We start from the raw sequence: 14,689 nt of genomic DNA, 5'->3' as shown, positions 1-14,689 counted from the left end.
TGGCTTCCTTATTTACAGCTTAAATCTAACAAGTCCAATACAGAAGCCTTTCAAGAGGGTGGGAAGGCTTGGAGTAAACACTCATATGCACAGTCTGCAGAAAGCAGGCCTCATTGATTTGCTAGATATAATCTTACAAAAACAAATGCTCTTGCTAGCTACGGGAACATTACAGAGTCTACAAAACTCTTTGAGTGAATCAGAAAGGTTTATTTCTGTTAATATTTGGTGGCTTTTAAAAGAAAGTGCCCATAAAATAATAATAAAATAATAATAATAATAAATGCTCAAAATCTCACTTGATAGGGAGAAACGAACTGACTCAGGTTACCCTCCCGATCATACAGTGCTGCTGAGTCATATTAATAAATATGTGACTACACTGCTACTCATAACAAGCCCAGAGCTTAAGTTTCACCGGGGGATGTGAGACACAAAACACGCGGAAAGCAAACACGTGAAATATCTCTCATTTTGGAATCCGGCTCTGAACGTTCACTTTAATACACCCAAAGAAACGCAGCCACATCCACGGGTCGGTGCTCCTTCGTCTCTTCTCCTAATGCTGTCTTAGTCGGATTCAGACTGAAACATACGGAATGTGCGTAAAGAGCCGCTTATGCTGGACGCAAACTGCTCTGCCCAGCGGGCGCCGTCGCGTTTGCTACCTGCGTTCCTCTCCAAGGATGATAAGGCGCATCGATGCACTCGTCCCCGACCTCGTTCCTCCGTGCCATAATTATAACACCATTTTTTTCCTCGGCGATCCCGAAGCCGATCTCTGTTTTTTTCCGCGCGCACGCGTGTGTGTGGATTGTGTTCATCTTTAACCTGCCATCACTGTAGCCCCCCGCGTTGCGTTGGCGCTGCGGATCTAGCCTACAAGAACAAGAGCCAGCTCACAGCCGTGGAAACAAGCGAATCAATTTAGGGAAGAGCAGGAAAAAAAAGAGGAGAGACTGATAGCGAGGTAACTGACGATCGGAGAGGGGGAGAGAAAACATCGACCTCACGCCGCAGACGCCGAAACATTAAGGTAGGCTATTTTGGCTGTACAGGTAGAAGGGAGTGAAATGGCTGGTGTAATTATTACATTTGTTACCTAATCGAGAGTGATGCTGAAAACAGTCATGAGATGCCAAAGGAGGGGACAAGAAATTGAGTGTGGCAAAAAGCTGAGATGCATAACAATTTAAGCAAATAATTAACATGAGCACACAGTCCACGTCGATGCCAGTGGAATAAATCTGTGCTAGTTGCATTAAAAGGAATCGCTTCTACGCGCAAACCTATGTATTGCACATCTACACAGGTGATATTTCCCAGTCAGCAATGAACCTAAAGGTTATTTTGCGTGCAGTCGTGTTGTTATGCCGCCGAAGAGAGGATGGATGCAAGCCATTTTGTAATGCAGCATGTGCAGAATTAGGCCTATTCAGAATTTCAATTGCGTTCCCGAGAAGGTGCGCCGTAGTGAGCGCAGCTGCATAGATGAATAAGGCCATTCTGTTCAATTGTAGGAGATATTATGCTACAGGCTATATGATGAGGAGAGATTGCAGATCAGAGGTTGCGACTGCAGGGTAGAAAAACATGGGCAAGTTATGGGTTTTTGAGATGTGATGGAAAAAAATAAGAAAAATAGGGGGAAGAAGAAAAAAAATACAACAACTTGCAATTGTTAAAAGTCTGAAGACGTTTGCTACGAGCTTGTCTTTTTTTTCCCTCTCTCTCCCTCTCTCTAACAGTGGTTGATGTATCCATACTGGTGAAATACGTCCCATCCATCCTACCCCAATTCCCACGTCCTGAATCAATCTGGTGTTGTCATAGTTACAGTAGATGATCTTGGCCCTGCTGCACCTGTGTCGCTTTGTGTTCATCTTGAGCATCTGTAAATACATGAGGTCTAATTGGGGCTTGTATTCAAAAAAGCAACCCACAGCCTCAGTTTATATTGAAAACAACAGCACCACAATTTTTTTTCTCCATTTTTCTGTTTTTTGGCCTCTTCATAAACCTTAATGACAGTTGTGGAGTGGAAGACATTGATACAATCAGGCACTCGCGATGATGTGATTGGTTTGTAGCAGTTGGTCAGCAGCTTTTAGCTAATTTGTCTTTTAACGAGTGAGCGATCTCTCAGGCCTGATCGAATAATCAATATCTACATCGTTGCAATCTGCTTTTGACACGAACACAAAGGGCTAAAATAAAAAAAACAAACAAACAAAAAAAACAAAGAGAGAGAGAGAGAGAGATTCATTTAAGTGAAATTGGCTTGAAGAATTTAATGTGGCCAGTGTTTCAGCTATGTCAAGAAGCCCTAGAAAACACATTTTGCACAAAGATCAGAAAGAAGGCCAACTGCGACAGGATCAGATGGGCCAAGATTCTAGAAATAAAGACCATCGCAGTGTATTTTGTAGCTCTCGAGCTCTCCTTTTGTCAAGAACTTAAAGATGGCAGGTGAAGTCAACAGGCATGTTTGCAGGTTCAAGGTCTCTCCCACAATACAGCTCTTTACAATACAATGTGGTGCTCTCCGCTGACTGGTTGCACCACCTCATTTAGTGACATTTCCCATGTAATGCAACGAACAAATGCAGCTCAAGTGCTTAACTGTACTTAAGGGAAAAAATGCTGCATTAAACAACTTATTGATTACAAGGGCCAGCTGGTTTTTAATTCAAGGGGAATGCATCTTTCCCTCAGTGATGCAATGAAGGAAGCAAGTTTGTTTTAACAAAAGGCTGTGTGTGGGGCCAAAACTTCACCATTAGCTTACATTTCTTTCTAGACTTCAAGTGTCATGAAAGTGGCTGGAGGAATTTGGAAATACTTTCCATCCAGCTGTGTTTATATGATACTTTGTACACCGCTCAATTTAAAAGGAAAAAAAAGGGAGGAAAGAAAGGCATAGCACCACCATCGCTGTGTGTTTTTAATGAAGTAGCAGCGTATGAAACACTGGTACTTCTTTGGCCGGCTGAATATTAATGATGTTTTGCTTTGATGCTTTCATGAATCATTGCAACTATCAGACCTCTACTCTGAATCAGATACAATTCTGATGTCTAAGAGAGCCAGTCAGATTATTGAAATGCATAATTAGCTGTGAGATGGGGATGAGTGGGAGACTCTTCAAGGAAGGACAACAGTGTAAAGAGCACCATAATGAGGACTGGTGCAAAGGAGCTGCTTACTGTAATATTTAGGTTTATTTGTATTCACACGTCTACATTCATTAGCTTATCTGGGATGTACGTATGTGCTGTCATTTCTTTGTGTCAGTTACAGTTACGATGGTCGTAGATCTGGATGTGGGCATGTGTCGAAGAGAGAGAATGAGACAGGGCGAGAGAGTCAGTGGGATGTGCAAAGCATCTGAAAAAAGTCTATTTTTAGCGTACATTCCCTTACGAGCTTTCTTAATAGCTGCTTTAACTTCTTCGAAGTATGTTTTAGATGAAAACCAATGTTGACCTGATCCTCAGACCTTGACCATTAAGATTCGTTGCAGATTTGTTCCTGCTGTTGTTATGCTGAAGGCCAAAGTTCAACCCTGTTCTATCTCCTATGAACAGAATTCCAAAATTCAGCTTTGGCTTTTCTTACCGAGTGTGTTATAATAGCAAATACTGCAAGCATACACTATAAGCTTTGAGTTAAATGCATTTTGATTTAGACAGCAAAGGCGCTGTTTATCCATTTTGGACACAAAATGTTGATCAAGCTCAGCTAAACACAGTAATGTGGAATAGGGCACTGGACAGTAAAAACACAAGATGGTGAGTGAGCAGGTTGCCACAGCAACAGTGTTTCTAGGCGCATGCATCGTCGCTGCATAGGAGAGGAGATGCTAAGGACTGCCATGGAGCTGTTTCATAAAAAAAGAAAGAATAAACAGTTTATTACATTAATAAGAGATTCTTTTATTTTTTAAAATGCATCCAAGAGTTATTTTAAATGCCATATCGATAGAGGTGACATTGTGTTTATATTAGTGTCAGGAAACAAGGATCTTTTATCATTTGTTCTCAGACATGACAGACTTGTGACTGCCAGAGTCATAGTGACGAGAATTATGTGCTTGAGAAAACAATGAGCACTTTCTCTTTCTAATCATTATAAGGGGAACAGCCCAAGCATTTCTAAATTTAGTGAGTCTGCTGATGCTCGCAGCCATTTCTGTTGCAAGATGTGTGTGTGTGACACTCGATTAACCAAAAACAAGGCTTTTGAAAAACACAATGCACATTCAGGAATTCAACCCCCCCCCCCCCCCCCCCCTCCAAAACAAACAGAAAGGCTTATTTTGCACCATTTTTTCCTCTTTCTGTATAATCCAGTTGTCATATTCATGTCTGGTTCATCAGTTTTAGTTGTTGGGGGAATCTTGTCCGATTTAGCGTGGCATATTGGGCACCGCATGTGCATTGCAGTAAAATGTCAAGAGTCAATAATCATTCCTTCATGTCTTAATTTCTAAACTACTGCATGCAGGCATCATTTGTTACCTCATTTGTAATGCTGTGCTGCTGATTCATGATGGATTGCATGAATTTCTGCATTAACCTTAGGGCCACATGGACTTGTAACTGCATACAACCACTTTGCATTCTTTGGGAATGTGAGAGTCTACCTCTGTCAGTGCGTATTTGGCTTGAAGAATGCCAGTATCATAAAGTGGATGCTGCAGCACTTGTGACCCAACTTGCAGTTTTAGAATTTTGTGTCCATTTCAGACCATGACCCTGATGTTAGGTTTAAACCTAAATGGCAGCTGACTCAGTGGTTGATAGACATGTCTTTAGAATAGAAAATTGTACCATTATTCCAGAGGAGATATTGGTGATATTTAGAGATTTTCAGTTCAGTCCTGCAAATAGTCGCATGTGTGTGCTAGGCTTGTAAAGTAAATCTTTCTGCACTGTGCACTCACTTGACCTCCTTCCTCTCTCTTCTTTTGTCTCTTCCCTTACAGGGAGAACCAACAGTCTCCATCGTGACAACACTTTCACAAGCAAATCCTCCCCTAAATTTGATTTCTCTTCTAATAATTGTCATGGGAAGAAAAATGAAAAATTGAGAAAGCCCAAGTATTTGATTACCAAGGAACTATGAGCAAAAGCAAAGTAAGAATCTATTATTGATAAAGTCTTTAATATAGCATTGCACTTTTTTCCTCAGTTTTTAAGTGGCTGCTTGAAGGAGCAAAAGAGAATCAGAGCGTTAAATATGAACATCAAGATAAGCACCTGAAGTCGCTTGATTGGAGGTGACCTATCAACTTCTTAGCAATAGGGGTAGGTCATGACTCAGTTGCCATGCGTGTTGTCATGGTGACCAGTCCAGGTACCCCTTTCCCCCTCCTCTGGTTGGTCCAACTTTTGTTGTGGTTTCACAACCATGGACCTCAGCTGACAGAGGCAGCACCCCCGTGCCCCTCCCCCTGTATCTGCTCCAATCAGGCAAGCCGTGTCATCTGTACAAGGAGGAGTTTAGATCAAATCCCTGACAGTATTTCAGAGAACACAAGATACCTCAATCTACAAGAGAACTCAATTCAGGTAATTTTGGTTTCATCCACAAATGGAAAACACATTAAGACTTTAAAGATAGATACCTTGAGAGCATTATGTTTAATTTTGCTACAATATGCCTCCCTTTTATTTGTTTCCACACTAGGTGATCAAGTCTGATACATTTAAGCATCTGCGACATTTGGAAATCCTCCAGCTCTCAAAGAACCACATCCGACAGATTGAGGTGGGAGCTTTTAATGGTCTTCCTAACCTCAATACACTGGAGCTTTTTGACAACCGTCTTACAGTGGTGCCATCCCAAGCTTTTGAGTATCTAAGCAAGCTAAGGGAACTATGGCTAAGAAACAACCCAATCGAGACGCTGCCGGCGTTTGCCTTTCATCGTGTTCCCTCTTTACGGCGTCTTGACCTAGGGGAACTCAGGAAGCTGGATTTCATCTCAGAGGCTGCCTTTGAAGGTCTGATAAACTTGCGCTTCTTGAATCTTGGCATGTGTGGCTTGAAGGACATACCTAACCTCACCCCATTAGTGCGACTAGAGGAGTTGGAGCTATCAGGGAACCAGCTCGGGATAGTCCGGCCTGGATCCTTCCAGGGTCTAGTTTCACTTCGCAAGCTGTGGCTAATGCACTCCAGAGTGTCAGTCATTGAACGCAATGCCTTTGATGATCTCAAAAACTTGGAGGAGCTGAACCTCTCTCACAATTCCCTGCATTCCCTGCCTCATGACCTCTTCACCCCTCTGCACCAGTTGGAGAGGGTACATCTAAACCATAACCCTTGGGTTTGTAACTGTGACGTTCTCTGGCTCAGCTGGTGGCTGAAAGAAACAGTTCCCAGCAACACCACTTGTTGTGCTCGCTGCCACGCACCCCCAGGTCTAAAGGGCAAGTACATTGGAGAACTAGACCAGAGCCACTTTACCTGCTATGCCCCAGTGATTGTTGAGCCACCCACTGACCTCAATGTCACTGAAGGCATGGCTGCTGAGCTGAAATGTCGTACTGGAACGTCAATGACCTCCGTGAACTGGTTCACTCCAAATGGCACGCTGATGACCCACGGATCATACCGAGTTAGGATCTCAGTGCTCCATGACGGAACACTGAACTTCACAAATGTGACCATGCAAGACACAGGACAGTACACTTGCATGGTAACCAACTCTGCTGGAAATACCACTGCATCCGCCGTTCTCAATGTATCTGCTTCGGACCCCAGCAACACCTACAGCTATTTCACCACCGTCACTGTGGAAACACTAGAGCCAAGAACAGACGAGGAGGAGTCTGCAAGACAGTATATTAACGAGACCTTCATAGATTTTCCTAATCCTACTGTCCACCAACCTGGTGTTACTATAACGCCTTCTCTCTCTTCTCTCTCCTCACTGTCTCCACGAATCAATAGAGCTCCTGAAAATACAGTGACTGAGCCCCCAGAACATGTAACTAACATTCCAGGCCTGGATGATGTAATGAAAACAACTAAGATCATCATTGGTTGCTTTGTGGCCATTACTTTCATGGCAGCAGTAATGTTGGTGGTCTTCTATAAACTCCGTAAGCAACACCAGCTACACAAGCACCACGGCCCAGCCAGAGCCATTGAAATTGTGAATGTAGAGGATGAGATCGGAGCCGGAGCAGGAAGTGGCATCTCAGGTGGTTCGACAATGAATTCTGGAACAGGTGGAGAAGGAACCCTACGGATACATCATCCAGAAATAGTCAACCTTCCCAACATTGGTCGTACCGATACGCTAAACCATTACTACAAGACACATCATTTTAACAACAATGTGATGGGTCTTAGTATTGGCACTGAAGGGATGGGGCCAGGAGGGATCCTGAGTAACAAGAGCCAGCAAGGTCAAGATATTCCTATCTCCTGTACCTCTGTCCCGATCTCAACATCCAACTTGCTCACCTCATCAGGCAACGGCACCAACACCATCCCCAGTTCGATGTCCCCACCACTCCCCATGTCTCTGCCTATGCCTACCATGGGCTTACATGGATCGATCAAGGGTTTCATGGGCCAAAGCCAGAATCCACAAATGGAACCTCTTCTTTTCAAGGGGAGTTCGAAGGAAAATGTACAAGAGACTCAAATCTAACAGCAAAAGTGAGAGTATTGAGTGAGAGTGAGTGAGAGAGAGTTGACGACAGAGAGGGGATTGATCTTGGGTTTATGCGCAGAATGATTAGACACTAGAGTGCACTGACATTACACTAGGAAAGAGGATAGACTGAAACGGCAATACACAAACACATAGACTTATCTGTGACAGTGTACTGAGCCAAGGATTACCACAATGGCCCACTTGTGTTTGTAGTAACGATCATGGCCATGGAGATCAAGGAATGGACATTGCTACAATGTAAATCTGTGCCAAAGCAAATGTTTTTTGCAGTTTCTACAAGCTGTGTCCTCATAGGAAAAAAAAAATAGCCTTTCAGAGTAATCAGTCCCCAAACCGTTGTTGGCCAGCAGAGTTGAAAGACACGCACAGCACTTGCCACACTGAAGATCAGAGATATTGCAGAATAAAATCCAAGAGACATTTTTCTTCCTCAAAAAACCACGAGCCACATTCTCTCTCTAGTGACTCAAAAGACTCCCTCAAGGTGAAAATTATGTAGGCATAAATAGATGGACAAAAGGGTACAGTGCAAACTACTGTGAAAAATCCACAAATTATATAAATATATTTTCATCTAAATATGTATCATTGCAGACTCTGATGCAGACATATTTTGGGGTGGATGTATAAGCTGGTATAGTTTGTTTCTTTGTGAATAATCAGGGGCGGCGATAGTTGAGGTTTGTTATGATATGTTTTAAGTTTGGCTACTTCTCAGAAACATAAGGGCTCAATTGCAACACTCATTGTGAATCTTTGAATTGGCTTTGTGGCATAAAGTCCATTTAGGTTGTATTACAGTAAATGCAGATCTCTGTTTGACAAACTTTTGTCTGTTGTTTCAGTAATAATCATTACAAACTTTTGTGTTCTGAAAGTGTATTATGTATTTTGTAAAAGCCAGCTTCTTGGTATTTGAATTGACAATTCTGATACTTAAATGCCAGCATCAATTAATGGTAAAAACAAACACGAACAGGTAATCCAATGCAATGACCTGTAAGGGTAAATTAAAGTGTTGACAATGTGTTATTTGAATCAGATCAGTAGCCAGATATTTGCTTTTAGACTGGAATTTGATATGATCTCCTTGCTCGTGGTTACCATAATCATGCCATGAAATGCTGTCATAAGGATGAGTCGACATCTATCTGCAGCAGCTTTCAAGAAGGGAGTGAACATCCATCTTAAGAAGATTGGAATGAAAGGAAATGTACAGTATATTAATAATAATAATGTCTGGTTGTATGACAATTGTAAGATCCACATTTTTAAAGTGTAACTTTCATATGTTAAATGCCATTTACGCTTCTTGCGTTTCAACTATGTATTTCTTTATTTTTGTTAGTTTGATATAATGTGTACAGTTGTCTAGCCATGTATCATTACGTGTGAAATAAATCAATCATATATTGGGTTGTATTGGGTCAATATGGCAACCACGCAGGTTAAGAGTGAGACATTGTGCCGTTCTCTGTGCTAAAACCTGGATTGAATGTATGGTTAGTGGTTTAGCCATTAGTCACCCTGGTAATGACACGTACTGTCTGTCCTGTTAACGCGGTCAGACAGGCTTTTAGCGACTTGCCTGTGGATGGGCTACACTTCTGGTTTTGGAAGATGAATGTTTTCATGATCTAATCCTTTAATGAAGGCGGGTTTGTCAAAAATTAGTCTTCGCCCATGGTAATTCTTCTGCTCTTGTGCTGACAAAGTTTGAAATGTGAACAGACAATTAAGGAAAAGTAATGTTTGTTGCAATTGAGCGCAAACTGGACAAGTAACCAGTTATTCCAGACAATGGAAAATCAGTGTTGACTGTAATGAAGGTCTAATTTTGCTGGGATGTGTGTGTGTGTGTGTCCCTCAAAGCTACACATTGTATATGAGGTATTTTCTATTCAAAAGAAGGATTTTGCCATTAGCAATGAGCTCATGCGTTCTGGAAGAAGGCATAAAATGAAGTATTGATAGTAACAGTGATGATAATAAGAGTGATGCTGCTAGACAAAATCCAGAATCGGCTCTCACATTGTTATATCTGTGAAAGGAACATCTTCTAATGCTAGCAAGCTAAGGCATTTTTCAAGTATGCCTTGAACATATGTATTGATTTTTTTGTAACTTGGATTGTCTAAACTGCAGCCATTTCTCTATTATTTCTCAACCTTATGTTATTATTTCTGGTCATAAATATAATTTAAAAAAAAATATATAGTCAATGTAAATCTGCAACCTGTCCAACAGATTTAGAGGGCAGGATTTGACTGTATCCCCACAGAGACACAAAAAGAATCTAAATTAATTCTAAAGACGTAACATATGGCTGCCCCCTTGATGTGCTACATTTGGTGCTCCGTCGTCAAATTTCAAAGAGCATACTAGATACCTCCTTGTGTGCCGGGAATGAGGGTACATTTCTCCACGTTAACCGTGGAACAAATCTTTTACCTGAACATTACTGTAGCAATGTTTTATTATGATGATGATGACTCACCTAATCAGCATGGAAATGTTCCTTTCAAATCTCTGAGCATCCGTAAAACACGACATGCAAGGTTATCATCGTTATTATTAACGTTTGAAGGAAACGCAGATGGCTTTTGTTGCATCTTAGTATTGTGGCTGCCATTGTGTTCGATGCTACTGCAGAGAAAGCTCATTCTCGTAATGTTCAGAACTATATGACCCCTTTTAATGAAGTTGACAAGCTTGAGACTGTACATACCGATCATCTGTACCTAACTGTAGCATTGAGTTTGGCTACAGATGGAGTTCTGACATGTTTGTATCCTCTGCATCACCCATTGCTTACAATGGATGCTTCTGTCCAAGTGACATTTATTGGTTTGTTGGAGGCAAAACTCCTTAATGAAATGGATTATGGTATCTGAGACACCAAATTGCGAGACAAGAAAGTGGACTGACCTTTTGGTTCTTTAAAGGTAAGCTGTTCTGTTTGATAAAACAATATTAAAACGATAGTCTGCTTTAAAAGATTTGAAAGAGAAATGTGCAAAGCAACAGAACTTTTAGATTCCTTTACACAAAAAAACTATATATAAAAATGTCATGTGTTTTCTTTTCTTTTTCTTTTGTGTTTTATTTCCAGTTGTTGGTTGTATCTTAGTATGTGGTATTATCAGTTTGGGCCTTTATGGATTGTCATTAAATGTCATTTTTTCCCCTTCAGAAATTCATCCAGGTACACAGTGTGACAGAAGAGTGTATTTCTTGAGTTATAGCAAAATCAACATGTGCAATATTTACACTTCAATGACTGTCATGCAGTGACTGAGAGGTATTTTATTTCGCTGTTTACTATTTGTGTGATTTCAGTTTTCTGCTTCCTGTAAGGATATAGTCTTTTATTAGAAACATACCACTTTCCTTTTTTGTTGTGATTTCATTCTACAGAACACAACCACAACTATTCTAAATATGAAATGCATTAACAAGTTTAAAATGACAAATGACCTTTCAAATAAGTTATTGCGTGAACTTTTATAATATAAAAGGAAAAATATGTCAAGTATAATTGTGTTTAAACTTTATTTTCTGACCTACTTTTCGTTTACTACACACGTTTGCTTTTTCAGAGGTTAATCAGGAAAGAGGAAATACTTTCAAAATAAGGTTTTGGATCAACACTATGGCTTGCCCCAGTCATGTTAAAAATAATTACATTTAGAAGTATCTTTTAGTACGGAAATGTAATTTTGTTTCTTGCAGAATTATAGCAAACATGGCTATATACACTCACTGGTCACTTTATTAGAGTTAGTACAGGCTGGGACCACCTTTTGTCTTCAGAACTGTTTTAATTCTTAATAGCATAGATTCAACAAGATGCTAAAAGCATTGCTCAGAGGTTTGGGTCCATATTGACATGAAAACATCACACAGGTGATGATGATGTGAAACCACATTCCAAAACCTTGAAATTTGGGGACAGTGAACTCATTTTCATGTTCAAAAAAACCGCTTTGAGATGATTTGAACTTTCTGATATGGCAGGTTATCCTGTTGAAAGCAGCATTATAAGATGGATACACTGTGGTTATAATATGATGGGCATGATCAGCAGCAATACTCAGGTATGTTGTGATGTTTTTAAACGATGCTTAGTGTGTACTAAGGGTCCCAAGGTGTGACAAAGAATATCCCCCACACCATTATACCACCATGAGCAATGTCGTTTATGCCAAATTCAAACCCTATTATATTGATATATATCATATGTTGCAGCAGAATTGGACACTTATCAGACCAGGCAATGCTTTTCCAATTTTCTATTCTCCAATTATGGTGAGCCTGTGTGAACTGTAGCCTCAGTTTCCAGTTTCTTCTGCTGCTTAAGCTTATTTCACAGCGTTGTGCACTCAGATACACTCTACTCCATACCTTGGTTGTAATCAGTGAATATTTAAGTGACTGTAGCCTTACTGCCAGCTTAAAGCAGTCTGGGCATTCTCCTTTGACCTCTGGTATTTCAGTCCTGAGAACTAAATGAACGATTTTCTGTTTTTTCTGACCGTTGTCTGTATACCATAGAGATGGTTATGTTAGAACACCCCAGGAAATACTCAAATACTCAGACCAGCCACGTGGCACCACCAACCATGTAAAAGGACATTCAGAGTTACTTAAGTCACTTTTCTCTAATATTTCGATATTTGTTTTTTAATGTCAACAGGTTGACTTGACCATGTCTACACCTAAATGAGTTGAGGTGCTGCCATGTGAAAAATGATCTGTTATACTTTGCTGATTGAAATCATAAAAACAGATACATTTTTATCATTTATTTTGGAAATGATCTTTCTAGCAACATTGCAATTAAAGAACAAACATTTAACACAAAGTGCTCCACAACATCACCTGCAGTCTAGAGTTGGCCTACATCAAAGTACAACTGACACACACTTCATACTAGCTGCATTATTTTTTAACTGAGCTATACAGAAAAAAGAAGGTACACAAAGGTCATACCACTAAGTCCATAATTAAGGTGTACTAATTGAATAAGAGGTGCTGGTGTGCCAATCACAATCTAACAAATTCAACAAAAAAAACTAACAACTCTGGAATCACTATAGCGTGGAAACCACGTTAGTAAATCAACTGGTGCTTTGTGTTATATTAGGGTAATTATAAATTACCCACTCTGCCAATTTTTATTACTAGTATAAATTTACTTACAAACAGGCTAAAAAGGGAAATCAAACAAACAATCACTTCTTTCCGGTGATTAGACATTTTCCATGCAAGGCAACTGTGAAACGACTCAGTGGCTATGACACCAACATGAACAGAACTATGCGCCTGACACTGTGGCTTCTTCTTGTTCTGCATCATTATCACTACTTCTTTTTCTGAAAGGGTTGATTGTGTGTTGTAAAGTGTTCTTAAGCTAAGTGAAATGAGGTGAGACTGTATACGCAATCACAGTCTTGTCTGCAAGATGTATCATAAGTTCAAGCCGCATTATAAAACAAGTTCAAGGGAATAAGCATTGCAATAAGTGTTGCATCAGCTATAAGCCATAACCATGAATCTGAATGTGTTTAGATAAAATGTTTGGACCTTACATCGGGGAGATTGTATCTGAAATATCTTTGGGGGCACTATGTAAAGTCATTTTCTTGAATGTAATTGTCCTTGGCTTGTACTCCGGTCTCCAGAGACCTCAGTCCCCACGAGATGTCTTACACATAATGTTAAAGGCTTGCACACCAAAATAGCAATAGACAACACAGCTTCAGTATAATATGGTTAGGCTCTATTGAAGTATTTCTGAAGCCAGTAAAGACATCAAAAGAAATGTTCTGTAACACCATGAGAACACCATGAGATGACACATCTTGAAGCATATTATAATTATCTGTTCTGTAGCATTTTTCCTGTTTGTCAGCTTGTATTAATAGCGAGCAAACATATGGTACGGAGAATGTGCAAGACTTGACTTGAATTTGTCCTTTTTCTGCCATGTTTGAAAAGAGCAATACTCACATGGAGCGAGGGGGGTGTGAGAGCGAGAAAAGAGTGTGTATGCTGCAGAAAAAAATGCATTAAAATGTGCCGAAGATGAAAGAGAAATGCTCAAAAGCGAATACATTTTTAGCATTCTGTGATCTTGGCGTGCATATAATGTAATGCAAGAGGGGTACATTTAAATTAGCAAAGGTGGAATTTAAAATACCGGTTTCATCCCTTGCAGCAAGAAACAACCACAGTCCACAGGAGGTTTATATATCAACAAAAATCTCCACTTGTAATTTTAAACTGTGCTTTCTATTAAAAGGGAAAGAGGAAAACCTGATTTCTGTTTGCAAAATTCTCCCTGTGCAATCACATCTCCTTTGCACAGTTGTAGAGCAGTCATTTCCTATAAATCCACTGTGCCTGCACTATCCTCTCCTCTTCCCTTCTCCCTTCAAATTCAATAACCTCCCAGCTGTGTGTTTCTCCAGGGATTCCCCCAGCTCCCCTGGCCCACAGACAGACTGCAGAATCTGTGGGGAACCTGACACAACATAAACTCCACTGTGAAGCAGAGGTGTCAGAGTCTGTGGGCTGCATCGAGGAGCCATGGAAATGCAAAGGCCTTTTTATTTCTTCACACTTTAAAGGTTGAAGGGACAAATGCATGCGTAAAACACAAGAGTAAAGTGTTCGATATGAATGTGTGAAAAAGTACAACCTATGACCTATTTATTCATTGTAATGTGAAGATTCACTAACTACTGTCGGGCTTAACTCTGGCTAAGGAAGCATGAGAAAAGCTGTATGGAATTATATGAGAAAAATGTGACACTGACCCACTTGGGTATAGTTTATGCAAGACGGGTAAAAGGAAACCAGTGGCCCTTTGATTTAAAGTCTGCTCTTTAAAGATTCATTTTTGACTGTTACATGAAAGTATGTGCTTACTACTGATGTACTTTGAGGGCTTTTTTATACTGTACTGAACATACAGTGCTTTGCTTTTATT

General features: G+C 40.3%; 1 protein-coding gene across 1 annotated transcript; it reads left to right on the top strand.

Annotated features, from left to right (window-relative positions):
* Window positions 1-312: 312 nt before the first annotated feature.
* Window positions 313-11,085, top strand: lrrc4bb (leucine rich repeat containing 4Bb). Its single transcript, XM_082544330.1, has 3 exons — window positions 313-1,036; window positions 4,988-5,573; window positions 5,692-11,085. The coding sequence occupies exons 2-3, from the start codon at window positions 5,331-5,333 to the stop codon at window positions 7,666-7,668; spliced, it is 2,220 nt and encodes a 739-aa protein (XP_082400456.1). The 5' UTR covers window positions 313-1,036; window positions 4,988-5,330; the 3' UTR covers window positions 7,669-11,085.
* The last annotated feature ends 3,604 nt before the right edge of the window (window positions 11,086-14,689 follow it).

This window comes from Aulonocara stuartgranti (assembly GCF_965226115.1).
Source record: "Aulonocara stuartgranti genome assembly, chromosome: 8".
NCBI lineage: Eukaryota > Metazoa > Chordata > Actinopteri > Cichliformes > Cichlidae > Aulonocara > Aulonocara stuartgranti.
The sequence above is the reverse complement of the archived record's forward strand: the minus strand, read 5'-3'. Positions and strand labels throughout refer to the sequence as shown.